The sequence below is a fragment of the Meriones unguiculatus genome, chromosome 18, assembly GCF_030254825.1.
Source record: "Meriones unguiculatus strain TT.TT164.6M chromosome 18, Bangor_MerUng_6.1, whole genome shotgun sequence".
In the NCBI taxonomy this organism is placed as follows: Eukaryota; Metazoa; Chordata; class Mammalia; order Rodentia; family Muridae; genus Meriones; species Meriones unguiculatus.
In genome coordinates, this window is record NC_083365.1 from 16,019,878 (window position 1) to 16,040,352 (window position 20,475).

Sequence of the window (20,475 nt, forward strand, 5' to 3'; positions counted from 1 at the left end):
CAAGTGCCTGATCACCCTGCCTCACCAGAATATAAACTCTATTGGTTAATTGTTTCTGTGTCCAAACCCCTGAAGGGCTAATCAATTTGTTAAATGAAATTCTCTAATTACTTCATCCCACAAATATCCCCTTTCTCATCCTAAAAGTCTCATTTCTGATACAATCATTCTGTTCTTTCATGTCTTGTTAATTTTGTAACAAGTGCGGAATGTCTCACAGTATGTTCTGTATGGGTATTATCAACCTATTTTTGTAATAACTGGCCACTAAAACATGTATCTTTTTGTTGTAAGTGCATTTTTGAGCCAGAAGAGATGACTGTTGATGTTTTTCTGAGATGTCAGAATTTATTGAGTCATTATGAACATATGTGGTTTATGTTAGGTCTCAAATGTGGGACAAAGAGCTAACTGAGGTACCTATTAACATATAAGTTTTCCCAGCAGCCCTCAGGCCCTTCTTGTTACAGGGTCCTCCTGGCTGGACCCTGCCCCCTACCCTAAACTTCTCCAGCCCAGAGGCTGAGCTGAGCTTTCCTTTTTCCCAGCTGTTCTTCCCTGTGTAACCCACTTGGGCTATGCCAGTCCTTTTCCCTTTTGGTAGCCTGACTCTTCTGGCGTCTTAGCTCCTGGCTCCTCTCCCCAACCCCTATCCTCACATGGTCCAGCTCAGTTATGTCTGTTCTGGCCCCTTCCAGATATCTCTGGCGATGTCCTCCGTCATAGCTACAATAACCCTTCTCCTCCATCGTGCCTAGAAGCAGCCATCTCCTCATCCTTTCATTTCTCTTTTCCATTCGGTTTGCAGAATGAGTACAAGGTCAAGAGGCCAGAGCGCAGCTCAAAGCTTTCAAAGGTGGCCTGATAGAAATATGACTAAAGCTTGCCAGGCAGGCATGGCAGAAGCCAGCCAGGCCACCCCCCCCTCACCAGGCAGGTGTGGCAGAAGTGGATGGATGCCATTATTATGTGATGGAGAGGTGAGAAAGATAGAAAAACAGAGCGGCACAGTGCCGTGGGAGAAGGTGGAACTAGAGATGTGACAGCAGTGACAGGTGTGAGGGCCGAGGTCGACAATGGAATGGGTCATTGCCCAGTGTGCTCAGCGGGGCAATGTGTAGCAGCCTGAAGCTTACGCAAAGGTAGACTAAATCCCCCAACTCCAAACATGACACCAAGCAGCCGGCAGGCTCACCCTGCCCCCCTGGGTAATGATGGAAGCCTGAGTTAAGTAACAGTTTCCTTTCTGGATTGGACTTCCTTGAAGGACCAATGTGGTCCATGAAGCCGCTGGAGGCCGTGTAGGTGTCTGCAGTCTATGCCGCTGCCCCAGGCCATGATAAAGCCCCAGAGTCATGTGGTGGTATGTGGCCTATGCCTTGGTGATGTCCTCTGGCTTTGCTGCGTGTTGATGTGAGAGGCCTGTGTAGCCACCTGAGGGCATCCTGAGGCCCATGGTCTGTGCTGCCACTGAGAGCCATGTGGGGGTCGATGATCCTGACATGGCCAGGGATTATGTTGATATTGGATATTACCACCTACAGCTATGCAGATGTCTGTGATCCATGATACCCCCTGCAGCCATGCTGATGCCCGAAAGCCATGCTACATGCCAGGGCCATGTCAATACAAGCAGTCTGTACAGTCACTGAGGCTTTGGTGATGTCTGGGGTCCGGGCTGCCTCTGAGGGCCTTGTCAAGGTCCATGGTCCTACTGCAGTCTAGGCCATGATTTCGGTCTGTGCTTTTGCCAGAAACCATGTGGAAGCCCTCAATCTGTGCCCCCACTGACTGTAAAGAGCAAGGAAGCTATTTTTGCCCTGATATTGTAGATTGCAGACACACAGTTGAGAAAGAGAAATAGGAAATACTTCTGTGACAACCCCTACCCCCCTCCTACCCCCGAAAAAGTAGTGGCCTAAACAGAAAGCCATCAAAGAGAACTCTTAAAACACTTAAAGAAATGCTCAACATCCTTAATCATCAGGGAAAAGCAAATCAAAACAACCCCCTAGATTTCACCTTACATCCATCAGAATGGCTAAAATCAAAAACTCAAGTGACAACACATGCTGGAGAGGATGTGGAGCAAAAGGAACCCTCCTCCACTGCTGGTGGGAATGTAACCCTGTACAACCACTTTGGAAATCAATCTGGTGCTTTCTCAGACAATTAGGAATAGTGCTACAGCTATATCACTCCTAGGCATATATCCAAACTATGCTCAACTTTACAACAAGGACATTTGTTCAACCATGTATGTAGCAGCTTTATTTGTATAGCCAGAATCTGGAAACAACTCAGAAGTCCCTCAATTGAGGAATGGATCAGAAATTGTTGTATATTTACACAATGGAATACTACTCAGCAATTAAAAACAAGGAAATCATGAAACTTGCAGGCAAATGGTGGAAACTACAAAAGATCATCCAGAGTGAGGTATCCCAGAAGTAGAAAGACACACAGGGTATAGACTCACTCATAAGTGGATATTAGACGTATAATATAGGATAATCATACTAAAATGTGTACACCTAAAGAAGCTAATCAAGAAGGAGAACCCTGGGTAAGATGCTCAATCCTTACTCATAAAGGCAAATGAGATGGACATCAGAAGAGGGAGAAAACAGGGAACAGGACAGGAGCCTACCACAGAGGGCCTCTGAAAGATTCTACCCAGCAGGATATTAAAGCAGATGCTGAGACCCATAGCCAACCTTTGGGCAGAGTGCAGGAAATCTTATGAAATAAGGGGGAGATAGAAAGACCTGGAGGAGACAGGAGCTCCACAAGGAGAGCAACAGAACCACAAAATCTGGGCACAGGGGTCTTTTCTGACACTGATACTCCAACCAAGGACCATTCATGGAGATAACCTAGAACCCCTGCACAGATGTAGCCCATGGCAGCTCAGTGTCCAAGTGGATTCCCTAGTAATGGGAACAGGGACTGTCTCTAACATGAACTCAGTGGCTGGCTCTTTGATCACCTCCCTCTGAGGGGGGATCAGCCTTACCAGGCCACAGAGGAGGACAGTCCTGATAAGACCTGATAGGCTAGGGTCAGATGGAAGAGGAGGAGGACCTCTCCTCTCAGTGGACTTGGAGAGGGGGACGGGAGGAGATGAGGGAAGGAGTATAGGATTAGGAGGGGACAAGGAAGGGGACTACAGCTGGGATACAAAGTAAATAAATTGTAATAAATAAAAAAATAAAAAAAGCTGTCATAAGGATGCTGAGGTGTAGCTCTCCACGCTTTTCCACAGAAGTGCAGATTCCTTCCGGTGGAGTGCTGGAGGAGGACTCAGTTCTATTTAAGAGACAAGCCACTGAGAGTCTTACCACGCTCCAGTGAGCACAATTGGACTTGTATTTTTATTTTTGTGGGGAGAAGCCACAAAGGTGGGGAGAAGGCGTGAAAAAGGGCTGGGCAGTGAGTGTGGTCAGGGTGCAAGATGTGAAATTCCCAAAAAGTCAATAAAAATATGTGAAAAAAATATAAGAATAGGGTTTGTGTTGATAGCTCACAACTCACAGGGAAGAAGCTGATGCTCTAGAATCAGGCCACAGAAAAGCCAAAGAGCTATAATAAGAGCAAAGAACGATAACGGCCAAAGGGCAGGGCCAGGTTCAAACAGGAGTGTTCTAGGGTCAGATGGGCATAGTGTTATTGCGCAGTTCACATCAACAGCAGGGACCGAGGCAGGGACAGCTGGGAACTCTCTGCCTGCCAGCCTCATGCACACCACATATCTGACAATAGTCTGTGTAGGGCCTTGCCGTTGCTGTGCTAGGTATCCATCCTGTGGGGCCAGGTGAGGGGAGTTATCTCCTTTTTGTGGTCCAGCACGTCTGCTAAGTTCTTGAACCTGGTCTCCCTGATATGATTTTAATGTGTTCATGTGCCCCTATGGTCTCACTTCAACCTGGCAAACCCTTGCTAGCACCAGGAATAAGTCATCTATCAGTTGTGCCACAAGAGCAGTGCGGGATAGATGGCATTGTTTGCTCATCCACCCAGAGGCCAATCCTCCTCCACCCTCCAAATGGTTATTAACCCACTTAGAGAACAGAGCATCTCCAGGCGGCGCACAGTCTAAAAGACCACTGTTTCCCACTATGCGGAGCATCTCAAAGGACACAGCCTGACCTCAACTGCTTTTTAGAGTGGGCCCCAGCATGATCTCACGTGGCGTGTTGTGGTAATCTGACTAGGAATAGCCCCCATAGATTCACGTTTGAATACGTGGCCGTAGGGAATGGCACTACTAGGAGGTGCGGCATTGTTGGAGTAGGTGGAGGTGTGACTTTATTGGAGGAAGTATGTCACTGTGAAGGTGGGCCGTGAGGTCTTATATGCTCAAGGTATGCCCAGTGTGGCACAGTCTCCGCATACTGCCTGTGATTCAAGATGTAGAACTCTCAGGTCCTTCTCCAACACCATGTCTGCCTGCGTGCCACCATATCCTACTGTGACGATCATGGAGTAAACCTCTGAGACTGTAAGCCAGCCCCAATGAAATGTTTTTCTTATAAAAATTGCTGTGTTCACAGCCTGCAGACTGGGAAAAGATCTTCACCAACCCAACATCTAACAGAGGGCTAATATCCAATACATATAAAGAACTCAAGAGATTAACCACTAACAAACTAAATCATCTAATTAAAAAATGAGATACAGAGCTAAACAGAGAATTCTCAACAGAGGAATCTCTAATGGCTGAGAAGCACTTAAAGAAACGTTCAATGTCCTTAGCCATCAGTGAAATGCAAATCAAAACGACTCTGAGATTCCATCTTACAAATATCAAAATGGTTAAGATCAAAAACCCAAGTGGCAACACATGCTGGTAAGGATGTGGAGTAAAGGGAACCCTCCTCCATTGCTAGTGGGAGTGCAAACTTGTACAATCACTTGGAAATCAATTTGGTAATTTCTCAGGAAATTGGGACTAGCTCTACCTCAAGACCCAGCTATACCACTCCTAGGCATATACCCAAAGACACTCTATACCATACCACAAGGACATTTGCTCAACTATGTTCATAGCAGCTTTATTTGTAAAAGCCAGAAACAACCTTGATGTCTCTCAAAGAATAGATACAGAAATTGAAGTACATTTACACAATAGTATACTACTCAGTTATTAAAAACAAAGAAATCATGAAATTTTCAGGCAAATGGATTGAACTAGAAAAGATCATCCTGAATGAGGTAATTCAAACCCAGAAAGACACACATAGTATATACTCATTTATAAGTGGATATTAGCCATATAGTACAGGGTGACCATTCTACAATCCACAGACCCAAAGAAGCAAAGTAACAAAGAGGGTCCAAGGGAGGGTGCTTGAATCTCACTCAGAAGGGGAAATAAAATAGACATTGGAAGTGGAAGAAGAGAGAGAACCAGGTGGAAGAGGGGATGAGAAGGAGAATGAAGGTAGGGGATAGTGGAGGTGGGAGGTGAGAGAGAAGGGAAATAAATGGGGGAGCATCTCTGGGATAAGATAGGAACCCACACCAGGGTAGGCTACTGGGAGGGTAAGGGGGTAAGACTAGCTGAGATTCCTAGACTGAAGTGGCCACGTCCTATAGCCAGGCAGGACTTCCAGTGGAGGGAGAAGGACACCAACCCACACACATTTACCCTGCCTACAAGATGTGCAGGGACAAAGATGGAACAGAGATGATTGAGGGAATGGCCAACCAACGACTGGCCCAACTTGAGACCCACACCAAGGAAGAGAGCCAACCTCCAACACTGTTAATGAAGCTCTGCTATGCTTGCAGACAGGAGACTAGTTGTTTTGTTCTTTTTAGTGATTCTTTGTGAGGTTCATATCTTCTACTCCATTCCCGCTCATCTCCCTATCCCCTCATATCTGCCCTTTGCTCAGGCAACCTCTCCCAAAATAAACAACTAGCAAATGCCTAGTCGGTGGCCCCAGTTGGTGAGGCTGGCCACTCACAACAGGCTACTCCTTTTCACCCTGGAGTCTCCACTTCCATCTCTCTTCGTAATGCTCAAGCTGCTCTACTTCTATTTCTCACCCACCTGACCACCACATACTCGTTGTTGTGGCTCCTGCTGCCTGCTGGCCATGGGCTGGCAGGCCCCTGGGTGACATCCTCCATCTGCACTGTGTGGCGTGGTATCAAGCAGTGTCTATTGCCTGCCTGTGCCGTGAGCTGGAGGACAGGTCTGTGGGTGTCATGGCAGTCCACGTGTCTGTCTGTCTCCCACCTCCAGAGCTGCACTACCTGGACTTGATTGCATTTGATTTTATGAGTCCTAGGCATAAAACAGCTTTGGCCACCAAGCCAGGCATCAAACTAGGATGAGCAAAGGACTGCCAAGTGCTCTGCCCATGACACAATAACCCAACCAACAACAAGGGGACTCTTTGCCAGAGGTAAAAATACATTTTTTAAGGAAACATATGAGTAAAAAAAAAGAAGTGGAAAGATTGGAGATTTAGACTCAAGAAGCTGCCCCTGGACTTTTCCCAGCCGGTAGAAGCAGATGAGTTTGACGGACCACGTAGTGCCTTAGCTGACATGATGTCTCCTCTCCAGTGAGCACTTTGATGTGTTTGAACTGTAGCTGAGCAGACTCCTCTTCTCTTCTGCCTTGGGGCCATGCCGGCTTTGTCAGCGTGGCTCTGTGACATGACTTTAAATCAGTATGGTGACACTTCTTGGCTTCTTTGCTCGGGGTTGCTTTGGTTATCTGTGGTCTTTCATGATTCCAAATGAATTTTAAGAGTTTTTCTGTGAGGAAAGAGTTTTGATGAGGATTGCATCGGATCCGTAGAGAGCTTTCGGTAAGAACCGTCTTCCACAGCATATGACTCTCCCAACACCTGAGCACGGAGGCCTTTCTTACGGTTTCTTCTTTGGTGCCTTTCTAGAGTATTTTGAAGTTCTCACTGAAGATGTGCTTTGTTTTCTTGATTAGGTTTGAGCCTGTAGCATAGTATGAGTCCAGTCAGCAGGTCCTCCGTCAGGGTGGCACTCAGCTGTAGCAGCCTGGTTTTGACCAGTGTCCGTGGGGATTTTCTTCTCCATGGCAAAACTACAGTGCAGCTTCTAGGTGGCTCCCCTACTTGGGCTGCAAGGCTATGACAAGTAGAAAGTGTTCCTGTAGCTAGGATTGGTGTTGTCTGTGGTAATGGAGTTTCCTATGATTCTCTTTAGTTTTCTTTTCTCCCTGCAGAGTCCTTAGTTCTTTATGAGAAGACAGAGTGGCAGTTTGTGGAGCAAACCGGTCCTCTTTCTAGGCTCTTGTCCTAGGTAGCCAAGTCTCCAAAGTTTCTGGTCTTTCCATTGCTGAGCTCTTCTAAGTAAACTCAGCGGATTGTACTTAAACATACGTATGTAACTAGGTACATATGTACATGTGTAACAATAGTTGAAGAAGTCACAAATTGGAGAAGGAATGTGAAGGGGGTATGTGGGAGGATTGGAGGGGTGACAGAAGGGTAGAAATGGTGCAAATATAGCATTCATGTACACAATCTCAAAATAAAATAAATATAAAAAAGAGGCTATTATATTTACAATGCATTTCAAATGATTGCCTCCATGGAGACTCATTTCATAACACTTTAGCTTCTCTCTCAGGTACTTAATGCTTTGTTCTTAAAATACACACACACACACACAGAGAGAGAGAGAGAGAGAGAGAGAGAGAGAGAGAGAGAGAGAGAGAGAGAAATACTTAGAAAGCAGCTTCTGGGATTCCAGAATAAGATAAAACGACACTTCCCTTAGGGACCAAATGTAGTACAAACAACAATTTTATTATGACCAAATATCTTCATGTCCTTGGATTACTAAATTTAGTTGAAATTGGCAAAGCTCAGGGATGCTAATGATACCCCACACTAGCCCAGTGCTTCACAGTTAACCAAGGACGTTTATGAGCACTTGAACCCTGTGGTCTCTCTGTAAAGTTGCTCATGAGTGTGTGCACTATAACACAGCACTACAGGAAGTAGTTTGATTTTGCTTTCCAGCATTGTAAACTCCGTGATGCATCAGCTTGTCAATCTGAACCATAAATTTTGTCCAAAGAGAAATAGGAAGATATAGTTAGGAAGACAAGTGTAGCTCTCTTGAGCTCGAATATTACATAAGTCAGTAGCTAATGAGACTTGGGGTGTGGGGGCATATGCATTAGGATCTGGGGTGAAGCAGAAATAATTCTTAAATTACAGAATAAGAATATACTCCTAAATATGCAGTTTCTTCAACATACTCAACATGCTCCTGTGTTGCTGGACTGAAGTGCATGTGTTTTATTCTTTATTTTGTGTGTCACGTACATTTTGCTTAATGTCCACCTGAGTTTTCTTTCCTTTATTTTCCTGGCAGATACAGCCCTGATCAAAAGTCTCTTTCCAAGAGTTTTGCTTTAAAGTAGATCTAGTCTAAAGAAGAGGTATGAGTGATGAGCCACTGTCTTTTCTGTTTCAATAATTTATTCGGTTGCTGCATTAATACAAATGAGCTGCTTGACCTTGCTTTAGTGTCACCAAGATTTATAAGTCATTTGAATTCCGGAAAAGCTATTTAAAAAAAAAAAGCTGCAAATGTGTCTGGAAATAACTATACTTTGTGTACACATGTTCTCATTAAGGGCAACAGCACTTCAAAGGTAAATAGAGAATCATCACACACAAGAAAAATTGCCCATGCACACAGAGTAAGGCTGCCATATTTTTCCCATTGGTGAAATTAAAAAAAACAAAAAACAAAAAACAAGCAAAAAAAAAAAAGTAACAACTATATCAAATGCAATCTTTGTGACTTTTCAATTAATCTCCACAAGTTTTTCAGAGATTCTGCAAATAGCAAATACATGCATACCATCATCAAAACTTTTCCCCCTAAAATAAATCAGTGGGTTACAGAAAAGTAGGAGAGGAGAGACGAGCAAGACAGGCATTTATTAATAACACTATTATTAATCAGTCATGTCTAGAGTTTTAATTTTGTAGGCATTTTCCAACTTTCACAATTTTTATTCTTCAATTTCTTTACTCGTTTCTTCATCTGTTTCTTAGTTTTGCACCTAGTGCCAAATATCCCCAGTTTAGGTTCTTCTCACGGTGTTAATATGTTACTTTCGACTAACAGTAGTTCTCAGACCACAGTCAGGTACTCTGCTGAGCAACCTTCCGTTGGAGGGCAGTGGGCATGAAGCCAAGCTGTCTTTGTCCTCGGTGCTCACTCCTTCAGAGAAGACCAGAAACCAACATCACACAGACCTTGGTTAAAGAAACACTCAAAATTGTGGTCTCAGCATACATAAAGCCGAGGCCAGAAAAGCCTAACCGGTTCTACATAACTTCTGTTAAAAACAAACCAAACAATAGCAAATTCTAAAAATGTGTATGATTTCTTTCTTCTGCTGCCCGGTCTAATTCCAAGCTACTTTGGATCTGCTCCACATGATCTTATTAAATGCTTACCTGCCTCTGGAATTTCAAGCCAGTGTCTAGTACTTCCTATTGTGTGGTGTCAAAATGAATTCAAAAAACTTTTCTCAGCCCTGTTCCTTAGTTTGCAAACTGACTTCGTGAGACTGGCATAATACAAATTAATGCATTTAACATACTCTAAATCTCAGTTTAATAGAATTCTGAGTAGAATATTCATTTCTTCTGCTGCAGCAGCTATAACAACACTCTCACCCTCTTGTCACACATGCATCCTCTCTGTGCATCCTTACAGGCACTGCTGGAGGGGAAAAAAAAAAAGGCAACGTGCCTTTGTGTGACGGAGGAAGAAAATCATTCAAAGTCTTTTTGTTTGTTTGTTTTAGCTATAGACTTCAACATGGAGAATATTTTAAAGAACCCAAAATCTTACGGGACATCTGTCCACAAGGATGAGTCAACCACATCAAAAGCAACGACAAAGGTAGGCCTGGGAGTAGTGATAAGAATTTTCTTGTTCAGTTTGCTTCACACAGTAATTCTAGTCAGAGCGTTCTCAACCTGTATCTTAGAAATAATTTAACGATCAGAGATTTATTTGGAGATATTAGTCTTAAATTTAAATGTTCTATTTTCGTCTAACAGTAGTCTAACAAATCTCTAGTGCAATTTTAAAACTAACAAAAGCATAGCACTTATCTTTCCTTCATGACAGTTCTTTGCTATGGCTTCTCTCTGAGTGGACAAAGATACCTTCTAGTGCTCACGTGTGGCTGTTATGGTTGCCAACTCAAAGGGGTGTTGGCAGGGATTGCTCTGTCTTTACTTCTTAGGAGTGGCCCGGGGGAAACCTACACTGAAGATGCTCTTTTCTTGAGTACCACAGCTTAGGTGCTCCCTGTTTTGTTTTGTTTTGAGAAAATAAGAGATAGTTTATTCTGAAGCCACTTTGAGTGACTGTGGCCTGAAAATACCAATTTCAGTTACCCCAAAATGCCATGTTTCATTGTGGAAGTAGTTTCATGAAGTTTTACAGCTTCATAGAACAAAGAAAGTCACGAATCAAGGCAAGTTGATGCACTGGTGAGTACATCAAAAAGTGATTACAGAGGTCCCAAAATGCTATCTGATGGCAATCTCAGCTTTGGGGTTGGTGAATGCTAGTGGCCTGCTAAATTAATAGATTATCAAAGACTTTTTTCTGTTAGCCACAATATGTTAATTCTGACACAGAGATGCCCAAGGTATTGCTATTCTGAGGGCTAAAGCTAGCCTGAGACAATGCAATTAACCCCATCCCCACTCCCCACTCCCCACAGCCCCCAACTCCAACCCCACCCCTTGCAACATTCCAGTCTGCCACAGTAATGAAGATTGCCAGACTGAAACCGGAAGAAAGGTAATAGAAACCACAGATCCACTTGTCAACAAGCACTAGGGACAGGGGGATTTGTGAGAGGCTGAGCAACGGTTCCCAGAGCCCACGAGAGAAACACGTTAGAAGTAAAACAGTTTTCTGTGCCATTGGCTCCGTCTCGTTGCTTATCTTTGGCTGCGACTCAAAAAGGTTGAGTCATAGATTAAACGGCTTATTACAGTTCTGAAAGCCCATGACCCCGGGCCTACCGGTTTGGTTCTCCATGGAGGAGGGCTCCTGTCGGGCCGATTGTGCTTGGATCTGGAATGTCCCTAAAAGGCTCCTTGGGGTAGGCATGTTCCCCAGCTAGGGGTGCTGTTGGAGGCCGTGGAAAACGGGTGGCAGTGTGATCCAATTGGAGGAAGTCTTGTCACTGGGGGCATAACTTTGAAGGGTGTTTCTCTGTCTGTCTGTCTGTCTGTCCGTCTGTTTCCCTTTTTCTCTCTCTCACTCCCTTTCATCCTCCTTTCTTCCTGTTCTTCAGACTGAATAAAATCTACTGACTGGCCCTCAGTCTTGCTGTTGAACAAAAGGCTAGAAAGGAAAGCATAATGTTAAGTAAAATAAGTCAGACCTGGAAAAAGAAATGTTGCCCAATTTCTTTCATCTGTGGAATCTAGATGTAAACGTAAATGTGTATTTATATGCCTATGGAGGACATGAAAATGAAAGAGGGAAAGGGAGGAAGGAGGGATTTAAAAGAAGGAAATAGGGGAGAACAAGAAGACCTGGTAAAGAGGGAAGAAAGAAAAACCCCACCTTCCTATGGGATCTAGTTGTCTGTGTGATAGGACAGCAGAAGAGGGACTATTGGGGTGTGACATGGAGAGGGCCAGGACAGGAGGGTAAGGGGTGAATATAAGCAAGATACAATGATGTATTTTTCATAATGAAACTGATCATCTCATAATAACTGATATATTAATACTAGATAATGGGTGATGTCTGATGGGTAATACAGACAGATGGATGGATAGACAAAATTAGAAAACAGCATTCTGAAAGAATATTTGTGTGAATATTCATAGCCTGAGGGGCTATAAATCCTTTTCATTAAGAAGGGACTGGAGAGATGTTCAGTGGTTAAGAGCTCTGGCTGCTCTTGCAGGGAACCTGGGTTCTGCTTTCAGCATCCACATGGTAACACACAACTGTCTGTAACTCCAGGTCCAGGGGATCCCATGTTGTCTTCTGGCCTCTGCTGGCATTGCACACGTGTGATGGGCACACATAGTGCGGGCAAAACACAGACACGTGAAAATAAGTTGTTTTTTTTTTTAAGGCTGCTTTATAGACTTTTCTCTTATACATTTTGATACATCCATGGAAACTTTCTTCATAACTTACAATGTACGTGTGTTTGCAGGTTTTTAAGAACAGAAAAGTCGTTACTGACTTGTGCTCCCCCTTTCTCCTCCAGTCCCACTATATGAGCTTTGGCCCAGAGTTCCACCGTGTCCTCTTTAACTTCGGAGGTCAGAGCCCGCTGATCTTGTACTACCTGAAGATGCATGAGATAGGTGGCATATCCATCCCTCACAAAAAAAATGGGAGCAAGTTCACCAAGATACTCCAGGAGCCATATCCTTCTTGTGCTTTGCTTCCCAACAACTGGTTTCTAAGACACGGAAAACCTTTTACTTTCTGTCCTAATTTTTAAATGTATTTTTACTGACACTTTAGGGAGCCTTTACTAATGTGTCATTTGCTTTTGCAGCATGGTTGGCTGAACTATTCCCTCTTAAAAGTTCCAAGACTATGATCTCCCACGTAAGCGAAACAAAGAGAACATGAGGTCTAAGCCTTCCAACCTGCTGTTGTATTGCTCAGCCCTGTCCTGAGGCAAAGTCTGTCTTGCCACCCTGTTGTCGGTGCTAGTTCAAACATGTGTCATACTTGCGGGCCACTGGCTCCTGATTCCACAAAGTCTCATGGTCTTGAAAAATATGCATAATGGTTCAGGAGGAACTCTAGACACAGAGGAACTCTAACTGAATCTAGTTCAGCACTTCCTTCTGAGTATAGGAAAGGATGCTAAGATTTTTCTTTAAATATCTATTCCTGTCTTTAGAATTAAAAGGTTTCAGCACCCTGACTGCCCCGGTCTCCATCTGCATTTGCCTATGGATGGGGAATGGTAGATTGTTGTGCTCATGTGATTTTGCTCAAACTATTGTTTGTAACTATTATTGTTTCTTTTTTCTCAGGTAATAAGGAAATTTATAAATTGTATCACCTACTTGAAGTAAATTAACACTCATTAGTGGATCAGCAGCTTAGAAATACTCTTTAAAAGAAATCATGGGTTGTGATAATATTTAGAATGCAATACAAATAATATATATTCTAAATGTGTAAATGTAAGTTTTCAAAAAAAGTGGCAAATCATGTGTCACTTGTTCCCTGTATCAGCTCTTCTCAGCCATCTGAAGGGATGAAGTCAGGGATAACCAAATCCATTCTGTTATGAGACAAAAAGTTAAATATAAAACCCAGAAAGTAGCCGGTTACTCTATTAATGTGGGTCTTCTAAAGGAACAGAATTGATAGAATTAATTATGAATAAATTATTAATTATTAATAAAAACAATGAGTTGATAATGAATGACTATATTAAGAAAAGAATTGACATACTAAAGGGTTTTATTACAGTCACTCCTAGGCTGTGTACCGGTAGCCCAACAATGGCTACCTCTCAGTGGAAAGGTCAAGAACAGGATAGTTGTTTGCTTCACGAGACTGGATTCTGGATTCTTCACTGCTAGATTCTGAGCAGCCCCAGTCTGAGGCTGGAGTTGCTGAGGATTCCCAGAGAGCTGCTGGGCCTCAGTCTATGTTAGAATCCCAAAGAAGTTGGTTCTAACACCAGAAGGTATAGGGGCCAGAAGACCACTTTCAGAAGCTGCTGTTGGAGCTGTAAGTTCCAGAACCCAAACCCAGGTCATCAGGCTTGTGCGGCAAGTTCTTTCATCCCCTGAACCATCTGGTTGTTCCCTTGGCAACACACTGTCAGAGGGATGTTACGCACATGGAGAGACCAGTCTCACGCGGTGGGATGAGAAGAATCTGCCTGTGTTCTCTGCCGTTTGTCCTCGCCTTGACCCTTTCTTGAACCATCTTCTCCTGTCCCATTCCTCACCCTGGATTCTGAACTTGCCTAATTATTTTCTAGATATTTCTGCTCCTTCTTTCTAAGGGTTTGAGTCTGCTTTCTTACCTGAGTATGCGTTCATTACCCAAGTCCAGGGTTCAAGCTGTTTCTTGCAGAGGACTTAATAAATATTGGCAGAAAAAACTCTTACATTCAGGGTAATATGCTATGTGCTAAGGATATAGCCACAAGCGCCTTCAGAGAGCCTATTCTTTAATTTTTGCCAGGTCCACAAGCTTGTCAGGCCCACTACAGAGGCAGCCATTTTGTAACCATCCTCACAAGCCTCTTTTAGCACTTTCAGTCTCGCTCTCATTGGCCTATTAAGGATGATGGCATGGGATGGAGAGATGGCTCAGTGGTTTAGAGCACTGTCTGCTTTTCCAGAGGTCCTGAGTTCAATTCCCGGGAACCACATGGTGGCTCACAACCATCTATACTGGGATCTGATGCTCTCTTCTGGCATGCAGGTGTACATGCAGATAGAGCACTCATAAAATAAATCTTTAACAAAAAGAAAATGGCACGGTCAGATTCCATGAAGCAGGTTTCCTGCACACAGAAATAACAGAGTCCACCGAAAAGTAGGTGCTTTTCTCCCGGGTCCTGAAGCATCAGGGCCATATTTAACACATAGATGATGTACAAGGGACCTTGATCTTAGTCAGAGAGAAGAGGGAAAGGGGGTCTCCAGGTTGCCTTGCTCCATGGAACTAGCACTTCAGTCAAGTCATCTGCTTCTCCATCATTTTGTGCAAGAATATTTGTCTACATGATCCAGCCTCAAGATGACCTGAGAAAATGTCACCAGGAGGGTGAGACCAAGAGAAGGGGAGAGAGTGAAGCAAAGAGAGAGCAAGAAGCAGAGGTTCTAAGGAAAAAGGCCTTGTCTGTGTCACTCTGGTGACATCCGAGGACCACGGTGGCACACTGGACACAGCTCTGCCTCGGGTCACGAAAGCGTCGTCAGATAAAGGACACATGAAGAATGTAAATCTCGCTCTTGGTGAGAGCACGCTTCACTCTTATTTTTAGATGACTTTTACTTGAAGCTATTCTTCACTTCCTGCGGGGGTGGCGAAATTTCTTTTAGAAAACGGCGAGTTAAGAGTGGGGGGCGAGGACTTTTGGAGCGAAGACTGTTTTGGAAGAATGTACAGACAAAGGGGTTTTGTTTGGCGAGGCCGAGTGCAGGCATGTGGATGGCAGGCATTTTGCAGCTACCTCGAGCCAGAAGTAATTAGAAAAGTGCTAGTTGTATGTGGTCCTTTCTTGTTACAAACTCAGTTTAAGTCTGATTTTTTTTTTTCTTTTCTGTTTTAAAAAACATATACAAAACAACCACAATTCACCAACTTGTTACTCTAACGGTAAAATAGACGGGTTCTGTTGCTTTGGGTGATCAGAATGGATCATTACTGACTCCTTGGCCACATTTTGGATTTTGGAATAATAAACATGTTACTGTATGCGAGGGGCAGGGGCGCAGGAAAGGAGTTGCCAACATTACCCACTTCACTAGGGGCAGGGTTTTTACTGCGGACAAGAGAGAGAAAACATCCAGGGGCACTCGGAAGGCTCCAGAGCAGAGAGAGAAGAAAACAGACTGGAAGTGGCAAGGACAGGGAAGGGGAGAGAGGGAAAGAATAGGGGTGATAGCAAGAGATAGCACAGAACGAGAGAGATGGGAAAGTGCAAGAGAGTGGGGAATAGAAAGAGGCATGGGAGCGCCCCTGGACAAATCATGGGGATTATAAAGAGGATGGGTGCCTAGGGGAGGGACTCCTTTCAGGAGGTGGAAAACCCATTTGACAAGTTCCCGGGGTGTGCCGGTTTTTCTCTAACTACCAGAAAGCCTATAGTCAAGCTTGAGCTCATTTTTGGCTATACGAAGGGCCTGAGACCTAACAGTTACAAATGTCCCTCAGTGTCTCAATGGAGAAAATAAGAGTGACAGTAGAAATTCTCATCCTGGAAACTTGGTAATAGTTTGGGTGTGTGTTTTTAATTCAAGAAACGTAATGAAATGAGCAGCCATGGTGGCATGTGCCTGTAATCTTAGCATGGGAAGGCAGAGGCAGGGGTGTCCATGCAGGTTCCAGGTAAGCCAATGTGATACAGAGAGGAAAGAAAGAAAAAAGAAAGGAGGGAGGGAAGATGGAGGTAGGGGGAAGAAGAAAGGAAGGAAGGAGGGCGGGAGGAAGAAATAAGGGTAACAAATTCCAGTTTCCATTAAATGAGGAACACTTTTTGAATGCTTCCCTAGCTTTTCTCTGTTGGGAAAAGGCTTAAACACTATTGCTCAATCCCATCAGCCACCTGCTTGCTTAGCACGTATGAGGCCCTGGGTGAGCAAACAAACAAGCAAACAAACCCTCAAGTGGAAAAGTGAGAGCTTTTTAACTCCTTAGAGGTCAGGGCTGTAAATAAATCCTCCACATGCAAAGCTCTCGATCTCAGCTAACTTCCTCTCTCTTTTTTTCTTTTCTTTTTTAGTTTAGTTGAGGGTCTCCTGTAGCCCAGGCTAGCCAGGAACTCACATTCCTCCCATTGCTGGTCTTTGAACTTTACAGTCTAAGTGTGTCTAGAACCCAGGGAGAGGGGAGACTCTAAAATGCTCAAAACTAAATGAATTTAATTGAATTCATGTCACTTTCCTGTTACATATTTTTTTCTTTCTCCAAAATGGTAAACTATCAGCCACATCACAGACAGCAGAGTATGATTCAATTTTATTTGTTCTAGAAATGTCCATGTTCCTTGTGTCATTTTGGTATTTGGCGCTTCTTTCTCCTCCTCCTCCATTTGCAGTGCACTCCCCCACCGGGTTGGGGGGGTGGACAAGTGTTCCTCCCTCTGTTGAGTGTATCTGTTACCTTCGCCACCCCTACAGTCTCAGTCCTCACACTCTCGGGATCTTCCTTGAACCATTGCTTTGCTGCCAGCCGCGATGGTTGGCTGAAACAGACCTGCCTGGCACACAGAGTAGTTTTTCTTCTTCTAAAGCCACACTTTCTTTCTGTTTGCTGTGAGGTTTCCCTCCTCAACTGCACCCCCAAAAGCTGAGGCAGCCTTTCCCACCAGCGCCCCCGGCAGCCTTCAGCCGTCCTTCTAGACAGCACAGCGGCTCCCTGAACTCACTCGCTCTCAAGGTAGCCTGACTTTCTTCTTGAGCCAGGCGCCGATGTGAGCTCCTTAAGCACACAGCTGTGGCTTTCACAGTTGTGAGGCAGTGTGTGAGCTGTGACCTGATTCAACCCCCTCAACTTAGAGGAAAGCAAAGGCCATGGTACAGTGCCTCCCAAATGCTTCGGCCCTGGAACCTTCACTAGGGACGGTGAGGGATCGATGAAAGGACAGACACAAGGACACGTGAACAGGAAACCTGGCATCAGGTTGGGTAGGGGGGTGTTCTCTGATAAAGGGGCACTAATACTGCTGGCACTGGATCTTTGGTGTATTTATTAGGCACAGCATGGAGGAGAGGGACTGGCTCGTCTCTGTAGGAGGTCTCTGTAATTGAGCAGTCTACAGAGAGTTCTAGGACAGTCAGAGCTACACACACACACACACACACACACACACACACACACACACGAGGGAGAAGGAAGCTGCAGTTGCTGATTTTGTACACAGTGGTCACTCCCTCCACACAGGCCACTGAGAACCTTTGCCGTCCCTCTAAGCCTTGCTGGGGTGAGGCACTGGAGTTCCCTTCTCACCGTGGCCATGACCATGTCAACACTATGGACTTCGTTCACTGCTGTTTCTACTGCTCCCTGCACCGCCCTGGAAGTCCGTGTACTTAAAGTCTGAGTTTCCACTCAGCCAAGCAGAGGGTGGCCTTTTAGACAGGGAGGCATGTGCCATCAAATCTGTCTTTGGGTTGCCTATCAACACAGGAAACATTGATAAACCATCAGTGAGCATCCTAGCGTGTAGGTTCTCAGCTGGGAATGGCTTTCACTCTCAGGGGACATTGGTAGAGAGCTCCTCTGGGTAGGAAATGAATAGATACTCTTAGATCCCCTGCTATCTATGCGGCAGCCCTTTACCCAGCCCTCCTGACCCAAGTGTGGATGAGATGTGGTGAAGAGGCCCTGGAATACAGGGTGTGTGCCTGGAAAGCTGTTCCCAAGCATGAAAGAGAAAGCTGTCTCATAAGCTCTCAAGTGTTCTGAGAGTGTTCTGTGTGCAGTTACAGGCACATAGCAGTTACTATGAATTATATATTATCGAATCAAGAAAGTAATTCTCAAGGGGAAGTGCCCGGGGCAGCCAGAGGATCTGTGCAGAAGAGGCTGATGGCCCGAGTTCAGTCCCTCAAGGCCCTGAGGAAAGAGAAAGCCAAACCCCAACAGCACACACATACGTACATCGCATCACATCACACATACACACACACATGTACACGCACACATCACACATATCACATACACACACATGCATGCACACACATCACATATATCACATATACACATCACATCACAAACGCTCACACACACTAATTGTGTGGGTTTTTGTTTTTTTAAAGAGAGCGTTTGTCACCATTCTCAGATTCTCCCTAGGGTCCATGAACTACAGCAGAAGTACACCGTACTTAGAGAAGATCCGTCTTCCGAGGACATTCATCGGAACAAAGGGAGGAGGGGACCACGTAGGATCAGTGAAAACTTTAGAAGCATAGGGTGTTGGTTGATTGGTTTTAACGTGTCCTTTGCTCTTGATTCGTGCTTACTTGTGTATTGCTTTCTAATGCATGTGCCAACTCTTTTCCATGGCTTGATGAGAGAAAAGAAAAGTTTTACCTCAGGAGAATGTTTTACTGGGGCAGTCTCTACTTTTTCACCACATCCATGAGCTCCACGGTCCATTGTCTGCGCTGCCTGCCATGTTGTGCAATGAGTCAATTACAGGACTTCATCCCGCCTTCATCAATTTCTTCCTTTATGGTCGGACCCACCAATTATGATCTGCTCTGTTTTCCTACATGGGTGGTACGGACTCCAGGCTCCGGTTTGTGGTCCGTAGGATATCTCAGTCTCGGTTTGGTACAACCCAATCACAGCTGTTGTGACATCCAGAAGAGAGCGATTTCCTTCACCCCCAAATTGCTCCCTCTCCGTGTAGAGGCTTGCCACGCATCCTCGGAGCCATGCACGGGGAATGAGCACGAGGGCCAGTTCAGACCGAGGAGCTGAAAAGCATGTTGCCACAGCTTTCCCGGAGGGGAAGAAATGGCCATTATTCATACTTTACAACTTTTAAGTACGCTTAAATGTTTCTTCAGCTGGGATAAAATCGTGGCTCTAAGTGTCCGAAGAGAATAAAAATTAGGACACTCATTAACTTGCATTAACAAAAGTCTATGGAAACTGTTGCTGTTAAGTAATACAAGAGGACACTGAGGTCTTTGTCAATACCAGTATAAGGCAGCCCGGAACCACACTGTACAAACGGACAACAAGAACCAAGCTTTGTAAATAAGCGGAATGTCTTTATGAAGAACTTATACCCAGCTTATTTCAATAAAGCTGTATGTTCAAACCTGAACATTTTTAGGAGCTGAAGCATAACTCTATTTCAGTAACAATAGTATTTTCGTGGAAAACCCAATTCATTCAACGTGCCAAACAAATCATGTCACAAAGCCTTACCCATGGAAGCCATGCTCAAGACACAGTAGAACATTACAAAGGGGGAAAAAAATCTTTGAACTTATAACAAGCACTCTAGCGGATCAATTAAATAATAGCAGGAAATGCTTGCATCCCCAGCTGAGCATTTTAGTGAAGATCCATCTCTACCTGGAAAAGTGTGTCGTTAGTTGTTCCAATCTCCGTACCACAATGGTAGGACTTTTGCAGCTTTTCCCCAGAGAAGCGAAGACCTTCTGTGTGTTAATGTGCCGAGTTCCCCAGACTGTGGAAGCAACCTGCAGATTTCAGGTCCTCTGCTCTGGGCTGGCAGATCACGTCATGGCTGAGAGAAAAGTGTGGTGGATCTTGGATTGCACCGTTCTTGCTCAGGTAGGAAGTGAGACAACTACCTTGTCCCTGCCTGCGGTTCCCAACCAACCCAAAACAGCAGGCCTCTGTTGCTCTGTTGTTAGGCTCTTGAGAAGGCCAGTGTGTGAGCTCCAATATGGACACCAAGATACAATATCTGGACATGAGAACATCTCGGCCCTCGGTGGAAGGTTTTACAAAACAGTCCCTTTAGCAGAGCTGGCAGTGCATACCTGTAGTGCCAGCTCCCTGGGGAGTGACGTGAGAGGGCCGCCTAAGTCAGGCCAGCCCCAGCTTGGTGGTATCCCAGTGACAAGAAGCAGCGAGTATTGTCTGTCTACAGCAGTTAGCATAGACCTGTGTGCATGGAAGGATTGCAATACCAGAGACTCAAGATGCCAACTATAGTGCTTAAAAAAATGTGAGACGTCTACTACTGGGCTGAGTAGGCTG

The 20,475-nt window shown here is 44.7% G+C and overlaps 1 protein-coding gene across 1 annotated transcript in view; it reads left to right on the plus strand.

The window, feature by feature from the left end:
• Positions 1-20,475, plus strand: part of Fam227b (family with sequence similarity 227 member B) — a 184,372-nt gene that overhangs the window by 155,173 nt on the left and 8,724 nt on the right. Inside the window, exons 11-12 of the mRNA XM_060372159.1 lie at positions 9,833-9,930; positions 12,284-12,444. Coding sequence (XP_060228142.1) covers positions 9,833-9,930; positions 12,284-12,444 — 259 coding nt within the window. The remainder of the gene's footprint in view (positions 1-9,832; positions 9,931-12,283; positions 12,445-20,475) is intronic.